Source organism: Notolepis coatsorum, assembly GCF_963971535.1.
Source record: "Notolepis coatsorum genome assembly, chromosome: 2".
Lineage (NCBI taxonomy): Eukaryota > Metazoa > Chordata > Actinopteri > Aulopiformes > Paralepididae > Notolepis > Notolepis coatsorum.
Genome location: NC_140166.1, coordinates 204,878,438 through 204,897,342, shown reverse-complemented (window position 1 = coordinate 204,897,342; position 18,905 = coordinate 204,878,438). Strand labels below are relative to the sequence as shown.

The 18,905-nt window shown below is 45.0% G+C and overlaps 1 protein-coding gene across 2 annotated transcripts in view; it reads left to right on the top strand.

The window, feature by feature from the left end:
- rubcn (rubicon autophagy regulator) overlaps positions 1–18,905 on the top strand; it is a 39,624-nt gene that overhangs the window by 15,071 nt on the left and 5,648 nt on the right. The window contains exons 11-20 of one of the 2 annotated variants that reach the window (XM_084308695.1): positions 1,632–1,739; positions 2,784–2,858; positions 9,824–9,884; positions 11,113–11,245; positions 11,789–11,934; positions 13,045–13,109; positions 15,104–15,342; positions 16,333–16,394; positions 17,542–17,695; positions 18,227–18,320. In XM_084308695.1, the coding sequence (XP_084164821.1) occupies positions 1,632–1,739; positions 2,784–2,858; positions 9,824–9,884; positions 11,113–11,245; positions 11,789–11,934; positions 13,045–13,109; positions 15,104–15,342; positions 16,333–16,394; positions 17,542–17,695; positions 18,227–18,320 (1,137 nt within the window). The remainder of the gene's footprint in view (positions 1–1,631; positions 1,740–2,783; positions 2,859–9,823; positions 9,885–11,112; positions 11,246–11,788; positions 11,935–13,044; positions 13,110–15,103; positions 15,343–16,332; positions 16,395–17,541; positions 17,696–18,226; positions 18,321–18,905) is intronic. The other variant, XM_084308696.1, reaches the window with a different exon arrangement.

The following is an 18,905-nucleotide window of genomic DNA, read 5'->3' as shown; positions in this document are numbered from 1 at the left end:
GTGAGTCCTCTCAGCACCGTGTGCGTCCTCTCAGCACCGTGTGCGTCCTCTCAGCACCGTGTGCGTCCTCTCAGCACGGTGAGTCCTCTCAGCACCGTGTGAGTCCTCTCAGCACCGTGTGAGTCCTCTCAGCACCGTGTGCGTCCTCTCAGCACCGTGTGCGTCCTCTCAGCACCGTGTGCGTCCTCTCAGCACCGTGTGCGTCCTCTCAGCACGGTGAGTCCTCTCAGCACCGTGTGAGTCCTCTCAGCACCGTGTGAGTCCTCTCAGCACCGTGTGAGTCCTCTCAGCACCGTGTGCGTCCTCTCAGCACCGTGTGCGTCCTCTCAGCACCGTGTGCGTCCTCTCAGCACCGTGTGCGTCCTCTCAGCACGGTGAGTCCTCTCAGCACCGTGTGCGTCCTCTCAGCACCGTGTGCGTCCTCTCAGCACGGTGAGTCCTCTCAGCACGGTGAGCCATGCATGTTTGTGAAGGAGGGACACGCTCACAGTGTTCAGGACACGTGCTGTGGGAATGTGATTCTCTCCACGGAGACATCCAAACGATCTCCTGATACACAAGTCTGACGCTAAGTGTTTGCCCACACACCTTAACTCGCTGCTAAGGTCAGGCTACAATGCCGTTGTGTTGAGTTCACTTAGGGTATTTTATGTTGTGTTATGTTACGTTATATGTGGGGCTAGGGTTGGGCACCGAGAACCGGTTCCTAACTTCCGGTTCCGGAAATGTTAAGAAGATGTTTGCATTTCGAATGAAAGGTTTTCCACATGCAATAATGCAGAAGGAAGGACCTGTTTAATTATAGTGCTTAACAGAGATGTACTCATCATTTACATTTTTAGTGCTTGAGAATTTCTGCGATAATAGCCCTTTAGTGGAATACACAAAACACGTTGTCATTTTTCGGCTGATTTATGAATCGTTTTCAAATAAACGCTAGATTATCGATAGTATATGTGTACTTATGCACGCTAGAGAAGCGGGCTGAAAAATCTATTATCCATGACCTGGTCAGCGCTAACGTCATACACGCACACACACACACCGACACGTTGTGATCGCTATGAAAAAAACATCTGATTAACCCAATACTGGTAAAATAGAGTCCTTACCTCACCAAAAAGATGAATCCAATTCCTGATCACCATTCCAAGGTGTGATTATCATTTTAAATCTAGTGCTGACCAGTGATGTGCTCATCATTTTAAATATAGTGCTGACCAGAGATGTGCTTATAATTTTAAATATTGTGCTGACCAGAGATGTGCTTATAATCTTTTAAGGAAATAACCCATTCAACATGGAAAAAAGCTAATGACTAATCATCGAACAAAGTCTCAGTCAACTGAGACCAAACTGACCAATACATTTTAATTTCAAACCTTTATTTAAACTCTGAAGACAACTGAGGTTTCCCTAATTTACACATCGAGTGTACATTACAGTTAAGCATCAGAGTTAAAAATCACACAGCATATACAATCATAACAATTAGACAAGTAAGGATAGCAATCAATTAAAACATGTACAACTTGATTGACAAAGGTTGGAGATCAAGGTTTTAAACTGAGGGGGCAGCCCTGGTCATATGATGTGTCGGTAGTGAATCTTGGTTGTGTCTCTTCCTGCAGTGTTCCACTCCACAGACAGCGGCGGCTCCAGGAGGAGCTCCCAGGACTCCTGCCAGGGCCTGTCGGACTCCGGCTCGGCAGAGGAGGTGGAGGAGTGCGAGCTGAGAGGTAGAGAAAGGGGATGAGGGAACTACTGGAAGGAGCAGGACAGGGGGAGGGAGGGAGGGATGGGGGGGGGGGGGGGGTTTAGAAGAAACCTGCGTCTCTGTGGAGTCCATGTGGTGTTTGTGAATCATAACTCATACCCTTGTCGTCATCGCATCCATATATCACGCTCCTAACTAAGCCGGAAACATTCTCACGTTTTCCCGTAGACCGTAAACATTTATTTCTCTGGAACTGTGTATTAAGGTCACGGAGAGAGATAGTCGGGCTTGTTTTGTGTGTAAAGCGTTTTTTATTAGTCGAGATAAGAGTATGGAAGTTCAGCTCAAGTGATACCTGATAGCAGGTAGGTGTGTTGGGAAAGGCTCTGGTACCGTGTTGTGTGAAATCTTTATTTTGTTTGTGTTTGAAATTAAATGATTAGCTCTCTATGTGTTTTTGTTAAGCAGGGTTAACAGCTAAGATCTAACCACAGATGTGTCCAAATGATTTGACCCGAGCGTTGCTGTGCAAATATTAACAGCATGGGTTTTGTGTGTGCAATTCTGTGCATTGTGTAAAGGCGACTTGGTGTGTTTGTGTCCAAGTACAAGACTATGCATGTGTACACTACCCACACCTATACACCCATACGAAAACCAACTATAGTAACTATACGTTTTCTTTCTCCATACACACTTTTCCCACATAAATAATTTAGTGATTTATACTATTCATACACTATAGATTTATCACACAGATATTATAGTGATTCACCATCTGTGGTGGAATATTAATGAAGTTTAATCACTCACTATAGTATTCCTGTGGTTTTAACATAGAAATGCTACATTTCTATAGTGATTCACAATTGACTATTTCTACAATAATTGATGCGTGCAGGGAAAAAAAGGGATATTATAGGCTTTACTATAGTTAATTTCGGTATGGGTTATATGGGTATGTGCATGCTCTGGTAGCCCTTTACTGTGTGTGCGTGTGCGTGTGTGTGTGTTTGTTTTTAATTGTGTGGTGGTGCCCATGCTGAGTGTAGTCTCTATCTCTCAGATGGCTGTGAGGGCCAGTCCCTGATGGAGGTGTCTCAGAGGGGTCTCTCCCTGTCGCTCGCTTCTCTCTTCTCAGGTATCTTGATCTGCTGGCTGGACGGGGGGGGGGGGGGGGGACCAACTGGCTTCCACTGAGTGTGGAAGATAGTGGCTAGATTCCAAACCAAAAATATCTTTCCTTTCCTCACCCTGCAGGGCTCCAGAGTGCGACTGGTTAGATTTTTTTCGAGATGGACCTGTGATCACGTGTATGATGTTCATTTGTCATCACATCAGAGCTGTGAGTGAGAGAGAGGAATACTGACTGACGGACAGAGAGATACTATAGGCACAAGGCTCTAATGTCTATCCTGCAGCAGTCGGCCAGCTTGCGTCTCTCTCCAGTGCATGCCCTCGCTTTTAGCGGCATTAAAACCTATCGATTCCTTTTTCAGAAGAAAATACAAGGTCCTTCTGTGCTACAGACAGTAGCTAGTCCCAGAATTATGACGACAAGGAAACATTTTTATTAGTCGGTAGGCGAACTTGAGGAAAAAGGCAGACACTTTTCCTTACAGGAATTAGTGGGAAAAAGCCCAATACTTGGACTTAAATAAAAACAAAAAGAGGTCAAAGTCTATAAGATTGTTGAGGTTTTATCTTTTCTTAATTTTTTTTTGATAATACCTTTCATATTGTTTACAATGCCCAGGAGTAAGTAGGCTAATCTAGCCTAGCACTAAGCAAACGTGACCATCTTAAAGCTCTACAAAATATACAAATCTCACACAATAGCCATCGACAGCAAATTGCGTGAAATACGGTACATAACCGTTGGCTGGCAAAAGCTTACATATTCAACCACAAAGTTTGATCCAAAAATACTCAATCGTAAAGTACTGCGAGGCATGAAATACACTAGGACAGATTTCTCCTGTGACGGCACAGCGTTAAAAATGACATCAGGAACTGGGGCTGTCGCAAAAGTGCACACTGAGAAAACGGTTGAAGAGCACATCGAATAGAACAGGCCTTGTGGTGGAACCGGACTAATTAAATTATGTTGTGGACGGATCTTCATGGTCAATATAGGTTTAATAGTGAACATACTAGGGCTGACCCCTATTAGTCGATTAGTCGACTAATCGGTTGAAAGGAGCCGTCGACTGCCAACCCCTTAGTAAAAAAAAAGAGAGAAAAAAAACTATAATTTTTTTTATCATTCTTTCCAAAAGAAAAGAGGCCTAGAAGCGTGGCTAACGCTAATGGCATGCATACCAGAGGCTAACTGCCTACGAAAACAGGCACAGAGGCACTGAAAGAGGATTTCACCCATCTAATGAACACATTAGACTAGACAAATATCAAGATGTATCCATCAGTGGACCAATTGCATGCTTTTGCAGAGGACAAGAAGCCTTCAGTCGACTCCTTCAGACATTAACACATCCCACGCCGGAAACGGCTTACGACGTGTTTCAAGTTCATGCGAATTCTGCCAATCCACGGCGTACGACGTTATTGAGATCATATTAAATTTCTTTCGCCATGTTATTCATAATTCCCTCACGGAGCCTCGTCTGATGCAGTGGGAGCATGCACAACTCTGCAACGCTTCAATACTGCCCCCTGGTGGATGATCTGCGAGTTGCCAAACCGGAAATGGACGAGTCGATCTCGGTGCGTCTTGGAAATGCGTCCGGCACTCGCATATTGTCGCGGGACTCAAGACACACACCGTGTATATGGATCGTTGCCATAACTCAATAATCGACATGATTTGGGCTGTTATTATTATTATACAAACCGGTAATGGATCGACTCGATCGCCGTCAAATAAGTGGGATCTTTTTGCTACAGTCTCACCGGCCAACGGTAAGAGGACACTGACGTAATTTTCAGCGCGTTTGTTTATTATTATCCATGCAAACTGCTCCGATCAATATATCACCCATACTACATAAAGCATTTACCGACGATCACGGAATTATAAACTACCCCCCCCCCCCCGTTCACCCGCGCATGATCAGTCATAACGGGGCGACAGTGGCTTGGGAGGTAGAGCAGTCGTCTGGCAATCCGGAGGTTCCCGGTTCGATTCCCGGGCAGTGTGTTGATGTGTCCTTGAGCAAGACACTTAACCCCTAATTGCTCCCAACGAGCAGGTTGGCACCTTGCATGGTTGCCTCCGCCGTCGGTGAATGAATGTGTGAGTGAATGGGTCAAATGTGAGTAACAAATTGTGAAGCGCTTTGGATAAAAGCAGCCATTTACCATTCATAACGTTTAGGATCATATACAGTTGACATTTTTTATATAGCGTGTATCGCCAACAAACGGCATTTGATAATCTATATATGCGTTTATGCCTATCTCACGTTCTAGGAATTACTGCAGAAAACGATAAAAACATATTTATATTCTAGACGGTATTTTCGTATGAACCTATGAATGAAAAAGTAAAACTTTCCTACATCCTGAACGATAGATAATCGATGTTGAATGGGCCATAGTAATGTCAATTTAGCAATACAATTTAAAAAGTTATAGCCCTGCAAAGAAGGTAAACATCTCCATAGGCTTAGGCTGGAGTTACACACAGGGTGTTTTCGTTTCGTTTTCCCGGTCGCAACGTAGTGGCAGCCGAGTTAGACATTCGTTTTGCAACCTGAGCACTTTCGTTTTGCCTCCTGAGCACAGTGATGTAGTACAATGCCAAAGCAGTAGGTGGCAGTAGGTGGCGAAAATGAAGGCAATTTTCAACCAATCAGAACTTGAATGTGCCAATACACTTCCTGCAAAAAATATCAACAAGCCACTGTAGCACTTATTTTTCAGCAATTAAAGTGCAATAAACAAAACGGATACATTCACTGTGTTCTGCCTCTCATTTGTTGATGAAACAAAACTAACATCAACACAATTGACCACCAAGAGCGGAGTTTAGTCTCATCGGCGCAGATTTTGTTAGCTTACATGCTAACGTGAATGGAATATGCCAGTATAACAGTATAGCATTGTGGCTAGCAGCTAACGTTAGCTCACGTTAGTTAGCCAGCCAGCACAAACTGATATCAGGAGCTATCAGTAGCTAGATAACATTAGACAACGCCTTGTGTATTAATACGGCTCAATACAAACAATTGTTAAGGGAATGCAGACTGTTGTAGCTTGGACTGGGGTCCTTATAACAATAACTTGACAACACATGGTAGCTGCAGCTATTTGGGACAGCTCTGTTGTCACCGGACGTTGGTGAGGGCACACAGATATCGGTATCTACTGCGCATGGGCGTTGAGCAACAACGGCTCCGCGCAGATTACACGACACATTGTCGGCGAGTTTTGGCGAGTATCCAAAACGAAAACACCTTTTCAGCGTTCCCGCTAGGGCAACGCGTTTTCCTGCCAAAACGGCATTTCTATGTAACTGGGACAGCAAACGTATTCATTCAGCAACAAAACGAAAACGCCCAGTGTAACCTAGGCCTAAGGGTGGCAATGATCAAACATTGATGGATATAAGCGTGGCAGGGAATGTGTTAAGCACCCCCCACAGCCCAAATGGAATGATAAAAAAAAATATATATATTATACTTTTTTTTTGTCGACCAATAGTCGACTAATGGAAAATTTTGGCCAATCATAGTCGACCATCCAAATCCTTAGTCGGGGACAGCCCTAGAACATACATATAAAAGGTTAAGGCTAAGAGGAGTTATCAAATCAAATCGAATTTATTTGTAAAGCCCGAAATCACAAGGTAATGTCCCCATGGGTTGGAAAAGTCTCTTTAAACAAGTCAAGAAGAAACATCACAATAAATCAAGAACAAAAACACACCATGGAATCTGAAATAAATGTAAAATAAATAAATGCAACAGTCCCAGACATACCCCAGCTGATAACTGGCCAGTTATCTGATCGTGGCCAGTTGGGAGACAAGAGGACAATGAGCTGAAGTGTAGAGAGGGGTGGCGGCCATAGCCCCTGGCCTCTCACCTCTGTGTGAGTTAAGCTACTGTTTGGGGAAACCAAAAGGAATTCCTCAACAATCTAGATGAAAAACGGGGGATAATGAAGTAGGTGTGTGGTGCACAGTCAGTAGATTAGATTAAAATGTATTGTCATCATACAGCACAAGTACAGTACAACGAAAAGAAGTCTGGCATCCAACCAGAGTGCAAATGTAACAGTGCAACAGCAATATACAATTTACAGGTGATTTAAACTGGGTACAAAATATACAAATTAGTACTACTGAGTGTAGTGCTAATCAGACGTATGTAGTAGGGAGCTGGGTGGTGTTCGTTTCCCCATCCTGCTAACGGATCATGTAGAACTCTTGTGCAAGAACCGTTGTGCAATTTTCTGAAGAGCTTGCATCGACTTGGTTTTCCCGTACAGAATTCTCCAAAGTGACTCACTGGTTAACTAAACAGGCATAGTGTGCCAAAGGGTTTGGTCTTTCATTCTTTTCATTCCTGTTGCATTTTCTTGGCCAGTCTTGGAAGGTGTCGTCAAGGCAGGAGGGAAAGGGGGAAACATTTTTGGTTTGGAATGGAGCCTGCTTGCATCCCACCCTGGGGTGACTAGTGTGGTTATTTTTGTGTGCCTTTTCTCCCATGCCCCAATTTTGCCAATGCCAATTCCTAGGGCTGCACGATTAATCGAAAAAAAAAGCAGAATAATCCAGTCTTTTCCCATAGATTGCGAGATAGGACGCATTATATGCAATAAGCCCGAATCGTTCTGGTTGATTCCCTGAAACCCCAAATACTTCCAAATCAAAGGTATATAACATGTACATATGTTTCATGAGGTCTGAGCACTCTCATACCACCAACCATCGTTGTGTGGCATCATGTTTCAGGTTCGGTAAAATAGACATAGAATATACCTTACCTTAGCCAGAAGTTATCCCAAAAAGAATAATTGCAAGTGATCACCATCACGATATGTCTATACACGTTTCGATGGGAAATACGCTGCGGCAACGGAATTTCGAGGCGATCGCTGTGAATCTCTGTTCAAGCAGGAGGAGGAGCCCTTACCAAAAAAAAAGAAAACGTGTATCCACACCAAGCCATTCCAGTTCAAAGGTAGGCGATACTGCCACCTGGTGATATTCGATCGTCATTGCAATTCCAACTTAGGTAGATGAATCATAGTATACTCGGGTTTCTGGCGCTCAACCGTTGGCGAGATAACCTGCCTATACTCGGGTATGGCTATGAAGGAAAGTAAGAGTGCAATAAATGATTTTATTGAAAAAATAAGAATCGTGTGAGAGAATCGTGATCTCAATTCTTAAGAGAGAAAAATCGTGATTCACATTTTAGCAAGAATCGTGCAGCCCTACCAATTCCCTTCCTGGTCGTTGCACTGCCGGTCTGAGGATGGTGAGTAGACTACCACGTGCCTCCTCCTCCGATACATGTGGAGTCATCAGCCGCTTCTTTTCACCTGACGGCGAGGAGTTTCACTGGGAGAGCGTAGCGCGTGCGGAGGTTCACACTATCTCCCCCAGATCCCCTCCCTGCTGAACAGGCTCTCCCATGACCGACCAGTAGGAGTCACTGCTCCCAACTACCAGGACTCATACCCCACGGCCACCGGCTTCCCACCTGCTAACACTGCCAATGGACCGTATTCACACGGCGGCCGTTTTGCTCTCACGTCATGCTCAGGATGGGATTCCTTTCCACCGTGTTCCCACCTTGGGTGACATGGCTGAGCATGACACAAGAGCGAAAATGGCCGCAGTGTGAATAAGGTTAATTGCGTTCGTAGGGACGACTGACCAAGCTGAAAGGTCCTGCTGCCAGGAATTTAACCCATGGCTCTGCGGTGGGATACAAGATACTTTAATGCCACACAACGATGGTTGGTGGTATGAGAGTGCTCAGACCTCTACGCTACCCAGATCCCCTTTCTGTTGCTGCTTGTTTGTCGCTTGTTGCACCAGGGCTGTGCTTGTGTTAAGGGAGAGAGGCTGATGGAGTAGAGATGAGTGAATTAGCAGAGTGGAATTGTATTGCTACGGCTGCTGTAGGGCTTGTACATTAATTTGTCTGTTTACTCGCTCTTCCACCATATCCCATCTGACCGCTCATCCCTTCATTCACTCTCTCCATAGTGCCCCCCGTGGGCACGAGGTGTCATTGCAAACGTAGGCACATGCCGCCTCTCGGCTTTCTTTAGACGCCATAGCCTAACCTAAGGCCAGTCGGTGGGCGCCCTTCGAAAACGCTTCACCTTGTTCCTTCCTACAGTAGCATCACTCTGAATTAGTTGGGCTTGTAGTGTCTCTTATACTTCTCTGCAAAGCATCAGACATTACATGCGAGGTCAGCGATTTATAATGAACAGTATGTATTTTTTATCTTCACACAATCAAATTAAGTCAATCATATTAGTGCTTATGTAACTGCGGCTTAATGTCATGTATTACTCCCATCTTTCCAGGAATTGATTTCCTGTCCAAAAAATACAGAAAAAAGCCACTTGAATCCCATATGGTTATTGGACTAACCTGCCCATCCAGCTCTCTGGCAAACTGTACTGTTGTTTAGAAACATGCCAGAAGGGCTTAGCTTATCTACTTCATGTAAATAACAGGAATGTTGATATTTTTTTCTTTTTACTCGAAGCTTTGAAAGCAGGGTTAATCTGGAAGTCAGTTCCAGTTCAGCCACACCTGTACCCTTTGATGTGATTGCCTGTATGTTTTGGTGCCTTTTTATGAGAACTCATTGTTAAGCGCCTTGGGTATGTGAAAGGCGCTATATAAATTCAAGCCATTATTATTATTATTATTATTATTATTATTATTATTATAGATCTAGCTTTGAGTTTCTCTGCCACTCTCTGTGCATTAAATGCAATGCTTTCTTACAAAAGAGAAGGCCCCATTGCTGTAGTAAGTTTCTCTGTTGGACACGCAGAACTTCTCCATGCAGACGATCTCTCCTCACTCTCTCTCTCTCTCTCCTCTCTCTCTCTCTCTCTCTCTCTCTCTCTCTCTCTCTCTCTCTCTCTCTTCCCCCCCCCCCCCCACAGATGCTGACATAAAGCGCAGTGTCACCTCCAGCGGCAGGTCCTTCCTCAGTTCAGAGTCCATGTGAGTATCACAAGCGGTTCCTATTGGCTCCTACATTATTTCCTGTCTGATTTTTCAGAGTGCTTCCTTAACACTTTGGTTACCACTTGTTAACATGGTAAAACGTGGTTGAATGCCGGCACCCACTTCAATGATAGCGTTGTGAACGCATAATATCTGTCTTAAATTATGGCTATGTGTCTAATCTGCACGTCGTTTATCAATGACTTGTTTGCAGTCAACATTGTCGAAACGGATTGTTTTTTAATCGGTTCATTTCCGTTTTATAGCATTTTGGAAAGCCCTCGTTTTTCAGGAAAATATATAGATTCCATGATAAACGGCATTTACTGGAATATTCTGGCATACACAAAAAACATTGTAATTTTTCAAATAAACGCTAGATTATCGATAGTATATGTGTACTTATGCACGCTATAGAAGCGATCTGAAAAATATATTCTCATTTCCTGATCAGCGAGCACACACTCACAGCCACACACACACATAGGGCACACGTTGATATATAGAGCAAAATAGATCCGATTACCCCAAGACTGGTCAAATAAATTGCTTACCTCATATCAGATGTTCTCCAAAAAGATTATTCCAATTCCTGATCGCCATTCCAAATATCGATCGTGTTTATTGATTCAGCGGTGGGTACTGGAAATACATAATCCACGCTGTTCTGAGGGTCGGCGAAGACTTGGATCTCTTCAGATGCCTCGCCGGAGAGTAACATGAGGAGGCTGGACCGCCCCCCCCCCCCCCCCCCCCCCCATCAGTCTAAACCAATGGGGTGCAGTTACACAGGGAGAGACGATAGGGGGTGGTATTTTCCCAATTGAACTCAGAGAGAGTCTGCAACACTAGCGTGAGGCTCGATTGATGAAATATGAATTCAAATCGCTAATAAAAAACAAACGCTATATGTCGTTGGTGGCACTCAACTGGCGGCATGAATTAACGACAACGCGTCCCTGGTACTCAAAGTGTTAAAGGGGCACTTCACCAGAACAACAATGCTGATTCACACACGCATCCAAAAACTCTAAACAGTTTTGCATGCACACATTAATTTAGTTTGACAGTTATTGAGGGTAAATTGGTGTTACATTGAATCGTTGTGTACTTGTGTTAATTACAGCTCAATGAAATGATAAGGTAGCAGTCCCTGTAAGACGAGGTTGATTTGAATGATTCTCCATTACATGTTTGAGTATCTGTTTCTCTCTCTGTCTCTCAGCACTCCCAACTTCCTGCTGTCCAACTCGGCAGAGTCTGTGGCCATGGGGCTCCTCAGGCAGTTTGAAGGCATGCAGCTCCCTGCCGCCTCTGAGCTCGACTGGCTGGTCCCAGAGCAGGACGCTCCACAGAAAGTAATGCTCACTCACTCACTCACTCACTCACTCACTCACTCACTCACTCACTCACTCACTCACTCACTCACTCACTCACTCACTCACTCACTCACTCACTCACTCAATCACTCACTCATTCTCCCTCCTTCACCCACTCTCCCTCCTTCACCCACTCTCCCTCCTTCACTCACTCACCCACTCTCCCTCCTTCGCTCACTCACTCACTCACTCACTCACTCACTCACTCACTCACTCACTCACTCACTCACTCACTCACTCACTCACTCACTCACTCACTCACTCACTCACTCACTCACTCACTCACTCACTCACTCACTCACTCAATGAATCACTCACTCTCAATTGCTCTCATGAATCTCTACCTTCTCTCTCTCCAGCTGTTGCCCATCCCAGACTCTACTGTATATCAGACACATGGAGCTCTACCTTCTCTCTCTCCAGCTGTTGCCCATCATAGACTCTACTGTATATCAGACACATGGAGCTCTACCGAGGCTAAATAATCTTATTATTTCTTTATTTTTATTATTCTCCCTCCAGCTGCTACCCATCCCAGACTCTCTACCCATCTCCCCTGACGACGGTGAACATGGTGACATCTACAAGCTGAGGATACGGGTGCGAGGCAACCTGGAGTGGGCGCCGCCCCGACCGCAGATCATCTTCAACATCCACCCTGCACCCAAGTGAGTCCACACAGAGTTTCATCCCCTGCCTGCCTCCAGACCTCCTGACCCACGTCTTCATTGTGGTGATTTAAAAACCGTGTAACAATTCAGTCAAACAACGATTTAAATTTAGATTATTTGGTCCAACGATTCAGTGCATACTATTTTATATTTTAACATTGGTTCAATTCGATGGGATTAATACTTTTTCCAACGTGTAATTGGTATGCGGTATTGTTTATCTCAATTCACTTTGAATTCAACCAATTCAGGAAGTGGATTTTCCCTTCAAATATTCAAGAATGTTCAGCATGATAAGGTTGTCTTATTCAAATCATAGACCTCTCCTATTTCTGGCTTCTCCCGTCTCTCCAGAATCTCCTGCAGCTATAGGGAAATGAATGGACTATTAATAGATCACTCATAGCTTCATCTGTGTTCATACAGGCTGTCGTCCTGTGAACACGGCCTTCTAATATACATTTCTTTTTCTGAAATTGAATTTCAAAGCAGCAGTTAATATCTCTAGCCAAAAATAGCGTAGCAGTGCAAATCAGGTCACCAGTGCCAGTGCAGTAGGTATTCAGGGTTAGCAATTTGGCTTTCAAACATTTGAATGTTGACTAATCATAAAATCCTTTGGTGAAATGCAATTTCCACATTAACCCCTCATGTAGTATCAAGGATGAAATTACTGGTAAACGGGGAAGGAAAACACTGTTAATTTTCTTCATAGGCAGGGAAAAAGAACCAGGGCTTTTCAAGATGATGGAAACACACAAGGTCTATTGATGGATTAATTATTAATGAGAATCGGTAAATAAATGGCAAATTCTGTTCTACATCTTAAATTGATTGAATTGAAGCTTCAGATTCAGCTTTATTGTTGCATCTTTGTCATATTTCTCATACAAAAAAAGAGCAAGATTCTTGGGACCTACAGCATGGCAATTAAATGCATGATAGAACAATACAATATACAAAAACACAAGAAAAAACAGCCTAATAATGATGTATGAAAAAGGTGACAGTGCTGCTGAGAGTGGTTAATATAAAAAGTATACAGACTGATTGGATCAGTGGTCATTCCTTTTCAACCATTGTCTTTACTCTCTCTCTCTCTATCAGGAGGAAGATAGTGATGGCCAAACAGAACTACCGCTGTGCTGGCTGTGGCACCCGCATCGACCCAGGTATCAGTCATTCCTCTCCCCGTCTCATCCAGTCACCTCTGTCCCGTCTCATCCAGTCACCTCTGTCCCGTCTCATCCAGTCACCTCTGTCCCGTCTCATCCTGTCACCTCTGTTACCTCTGTCCCGTCTCATCCAGTCACCTCTGTCACCTCTGTCCCGTCTCATCCAGTCACCTCTGTCCCGTCTCATCCAGTCACCTCTGTCACCTCTGTCCCGTCTCATCCAGTCACCTCTGTCCCGTCTCATCCAGTCACCTCTGTCCCGTCTCATCCAGTCACCTCTGTCACCTCTGTCCCGTCTCATCCAGTCACCTCTGTCCCGTCTCATCCTGTCACCTCTGTCACCTCTGTCCCGTCTCATCCAGTCACCTCTGTCCCGTCTCATCCAGTCTCATCCAGTCACCTCTGTCCCGTCTCATCCAGTCACCTCTGTCCCGTCTCATCCAGTCACCTCTGTCCCGTCTCATCCTGTCACCTCTGTCCCGTCTCATCCAGTCACCTCTGTCCCGTCTCATCCAGTCACCTCTGTCACCTCTGTCCCGTCTCATCCAGTCACCTCTGTCCCGTCTCATCCAGTCACCTCTGTCCCGTCTCATCCAGTCTCATCCAGTCTCATCTCATCCAGTCTCATCCAGTCACCTCTGTCCCGTCTCATCCAGTCTCATCCTGTCACCTCTGTCACCTCTGTCCCGTCTCATCCAGTCACCTCTGTCCCGTCTCATCCAGTCACCTCTGTCCCGTCTCATCCAGTCTCATCCTGTCACCTCTGTCCCGTTTCATCCAGTCTCATCCAGTCTCATCCAGTCACCTCTGTCCCGTCTCATCCAGTCACCTCTGTCACCTCTGTCCCGTCTCATCCAGTCACCTCTGTCACGTCTGTCCCGTCTCATCCAGTCACCTCTGTCACCTCTGTCCCGTCTCATCCAGTCACCTCTGTCACCTCTGTCCCGTCTCATCCAGTCACCTCTGTCACCTCTGTCCCGTCTCATCCAGTCACCTCTGTCACCTCTGTCCCGTCTCATCCAGTCACCTCTGTCACGTCTGTCCCGTCTCATCCAGTCACCTCTGTCACCTCTGTCCCGTCTCATCCAGTCACCTCTGTCACGTCTGTCCCGTCTCATCCAGTCACCTCCGTCACCTCTGTCCCGTCTCATCCAGTCACCTCTGTCCCGTCTCATCCTGTCACCTCTGTCCCGTCTCATCCAGTCACCTCTGTCACCTCTGTCCCGTCTCATCCTGTCACCTCTGTCCCGTCTCATCCAGTCACCTCCGTCACCTCTGTCCCGTCTCATCCAGTCACCTCTGTCCCGTCTCATCCTGTCACCTCTGTCCCGTCTCATCCAGTCACCTCTGTCACCTCTGTCCCGTCTCATCCTGTCACCTCTGTCCCGTCTCATCCAGTCACCTCTGTCACCTCTTTCCCGTCTCATCCAGTCACCTCTGTCACCTCTGTCACCTCTGTCCCCGTCTCATCCAGGGGTTTGGAGGCTTGTTGTCAAAACCACATGCTCAGTTATGGATGACAGATTACCACCAAAAATGTGTAATGTAAAGTAATCGGTTTAATGATCTGATTACTTTCAATTACTTTTGGATTACTCTTGAATTGAATATAATATTATATTGAATAATATAACTGATGATTTATTCCAATATGATTGTATTCTAAAGTGACTGCAATTTCAATGTTGGTGGCATCAGCCATTAACCGTTATTATAGAATACAATATAAATGTATATTTCTGTCCTTAATCTTACTATTTTTTACCAAAGAATACTTTAAATAAAAAATCTGTTTATTAGTAATCCAACAAGTAGTCATCTTTTTATTTTTATTTTTTTACATTATTATTAGTAGCATTCAAAAAAAAATATAATCCCATTGAAGTAATCTCGTTACATGTCTTCCGACACTTGTCAAACATGGCTCCTCCCGCTGCATTAATTTTGTGTCAAATCCTGACCCCCCTCCTTGGGTTTCCTGCCTACCGCAGACTACATCAAGCGACTGCGCTACTGTGAGTACCTGGGCCGCTACTTCTGCCAGTGTTGCCATGAGAACGCCCAGGCGGTGGTGCCCGGCCGGGTGCTGAGGAAGTGGGACTTCAGCAAGTACTACGTCAGTAACTTTGCCCGTGACCTGCTGAGCAAGATCGCTGGGGACCCCCTGTTTAACCCCAACGACATCAACAGTGGCCTCTACAAGAAGAACAAGGCTCTGGAGAACGTCAGGGTGAGATTGATTGATTGATTGAAAACTTTATTAACAGATTGCAGAATGGGTACAATACAGTACAGCTCAATACACACAATTGTTAAGGGGATGCAGACCAGAGAAAGACTTTCGTCTTGTTTACATCAGGGTCTCTCATTTTCAATTCATCATAATATATATGACATACCAGATTTACAAATACAGTACTGTTTGTGATACAAAAAGATTCTAAAAAAGAGAGTACCGTAATTCCTCTAATAGTAACCGGGTCTCAAATACAAGCCGGGTCTCTATTAATGGCCGGGTGCGCTCTTGAGCTAAGCAATTATAAGCCGGCCTCCTAATACAAGCCGGGTTACTAATATACTGAGCTGCATACTGAGCTGCTGAGGTAAAGTTACTTGATTTCACTTTGAAAACGTTGAAATGACCAGTGACCACCTGTAATTGCACTGTTTACTATTTCATACAGTACTTGGTTTCAATAAATGAACCCAGTACATTTTACTGGGTTCAAACTGACACAAAATTGATTTATTCATTATGATCCGTTTGAAAATTTGAAATATAGGCCTCCCTCTTATACAGGCCTCCTCCTAATACAAGCCTGGTACCCGCTACAGTTGAAACAAATACAAGCCGGGGTTACTATTAGAGGAATTACGGTATATACATTTGACGTAGAAACTACATTGGAGGAGTTTGGGTAGGTGGGGTGGGGGGGGGGGGGACTGTACATTGGAGGTGGTTGGGTGGGTGGGTGGGGTGGGGGGGACTGTACAACTGTACAAGCAAAACTGTACCTGTACATTGGAATATCGACAACCTTACTTGGTCCCAAGAGGTTTGATGGTGTGAAGGTAGTCAGGGTTTTAGCCCAGGATGGCTGGTGCCTGTTGGAAAATTACAGTGTTTGTCGTAGTTTAGGATTTAAGAAAGAGCCTGTTTTTGTTTGGTTGAATGAGTTGTGGACTAACTAGTGGAACCTTTCATTTTTCTGCTGTTTAGGTCTTGAGGGTCCAGCTGTTCCACATGAAAAACCTCTTCAAAACCTGTCGCCTGTCTAAAGAGTAAGCTGTGTGTGTGTGTGTGTGTGTGTGTGTGTGTGTGTGTGTGTACACTTCGCTGTTTATGTGAATTTCTGTGTCATAATAGCACCCTTGTGCAGCAAAGTATGCTCCCTACAACGCATGGCATTACAGGTATGAATCAGCTGTGTTTCAGACAATGTGTCCATTGTTTGCTAACATGTTGCTGCTGTCACACTATGTTCACTATGATAACATGTTGCTGCTGCCTGCTGTGACGCTATGTTCACTATGTTCACATGTTGCTGTGACACTATGTTCACATGTTGCTGCTGTGACGCTATGTTCACTATGTTCACATGTTGCTGTGACACTATGTTCACATGTTGCTGCTGTGACGCTATGTTCACTATGTTCACATGTTGCTGTGACACTATGTTCACATGTTGCTGCTGTGACGCTATGTTCACTATGTTCACATGTTGCTGTGACACTATGTTCACATGTTGCTGCTGTGACGCTATGTTCACTATGTTCACATGTTGCTGTGACACTATGTTCACATGTTGCTGCTGTGACGCTATGTTCACTATGTTCACATGTTGCTGTGACACTATGTTCACATGTTGCTGCTGTGACGCTATGTTCACTATGTTCACATGTTGCTGTGACACTATGTTCACATGTTGCTGCTGTGACGCTATGTTCACTATGTTCACATGTTGCTGCTGTGACAGTATGTTCACTATGTTCACATGTTGCTGCTGTGACAGTATGTTCACTATGTTCACATGTTGCTGTGACACTATGTTCACATGTTGCTGCTGTGACAGTATGTTCACTATGTTCACATGTTGCTGCTGTGACAGTATGTTCACATGTTGCTGCTGTGACAGTATGTTCATATGTTGCTGTTGTGACGCTGTTCACTATGTTAACATGTTGCTGTGACACTATGTTCACATGTTGCTGTGACACTATGTTCACATGTTGCTGTGACACTATGTTCACATGTTGCTGTGACACTATGTTAACATGTTGCTGTGACACTATGTTCACATGTTGCTGTGACACTATGTTAACATGTTGCTGTGACACTATGTTCACATGTTGCTGATGTGACACTATTTATGTTCACTATGCTTCCAGTCCATCCCCTCACACGTGTGTGTGTGTGTGTGTCCCTCAGGGTGCTGGACCAGTTCGACAGCCTGCCGGGTCATCTGACTGAGGATCTTCACCTCTTCTCCCTCAATGACCTCAGTGCTGTGCGCAACGGGGAACTGGCCCCCCGGATGAAAGAGCTGCTTAAACTTGGTTCCACGCATGTAGCTGACTGTGTGGTAAGAATTCAGACTCTTTTTGTGTCATTACATGATATACAGTATATACTGTTATATATCTAGTTATTAGGGCTATCCTCGACTAAATACCTTCTAACGACTACTAATGGACTAACAAAGTCTTAGTTGGTTAGTTTAGCACTAAGACCAAATTGACTGGTTAATGGACTAACAAAGTCTTAGTTGGTTATCTTAGCACTAAAACCAAATGGAATGGTTCATCAAAGCACTGTAGCAATTTCAGAAACTGAGACTGAGACATAATCATATTGGTATGCATTTAGTTTTCATTTTTTGTTTTGTATTGACCTAGAGAATTTACCCAATACCTAAAACCCTGATACCAAGAGCACGGGTCATAAATCCATAATTCCTAAATCCCTTAGCCCTAATTTAGCGTAAAATAATTTACGTAAAATAATTCACGTCGCACATAATTCATGTCACACTTATTTATATCACAGACCCATAATAAATTAAACGACTCCCCGGCCTCTGATCCCTCTCTCTTTCTCTCTCTCTCTTTGCCAGCTGTGCCAGGCCAAGGGCTTCGTGTGCGAGTTCTGCGGCAATGACAAGGACATTATCTTCCCCTTCGAGCTGAACAAGTGCCAGCGCTGCGAAGGTGAGCCCTCTCTGCTGGTGGCAGGCCTGGTCGGCCCTCCTGCCCCCTCTCCCGCCTCCACGTGGAGGGACTGGAAGTTCCCCAAGCCCCGTAGGCTGGCCAGGGCTCTGTCCATAGACAGGAGAGAGGGAGAGGGAGGGGAGGAGGTGGAGAGTAGCCTAGGGACAGATGATGAGGGTAGGAGCAGAGAGGAGGAGGAGGAGGAGGAGGAGGGCAAGACAGATGAGACAGTGAAGTCGGAACATGTGAAGGAAAGTAAACAGGAAAGAAGGACGATCTTCAAAGCTCTCAGACACGGAAGACTAGCCAAAGCCTTCTCCAGAAGTACTGGGAAGGAGGAGGAGCAGGAGGAGGAGCAGGAGGAGGAGGTGACACAAGAGGGAGAGGGGGAGGTGGAATCGGACATTAGTGAAGGAGCAGAGGAGGCAGACGATGAGGAAGTAGAAATCTGCGAAGAAAGTGGAGATCAGCCCGCAGAGAGAGAGAGAGGCAACTTCCTTAACTTCCTTAAACGGAACAAGACTTTCTCCAAAATAGACAGTGGGGACATACCTGCAGGCGGGGACTGTGAGAGACACGGGGGTA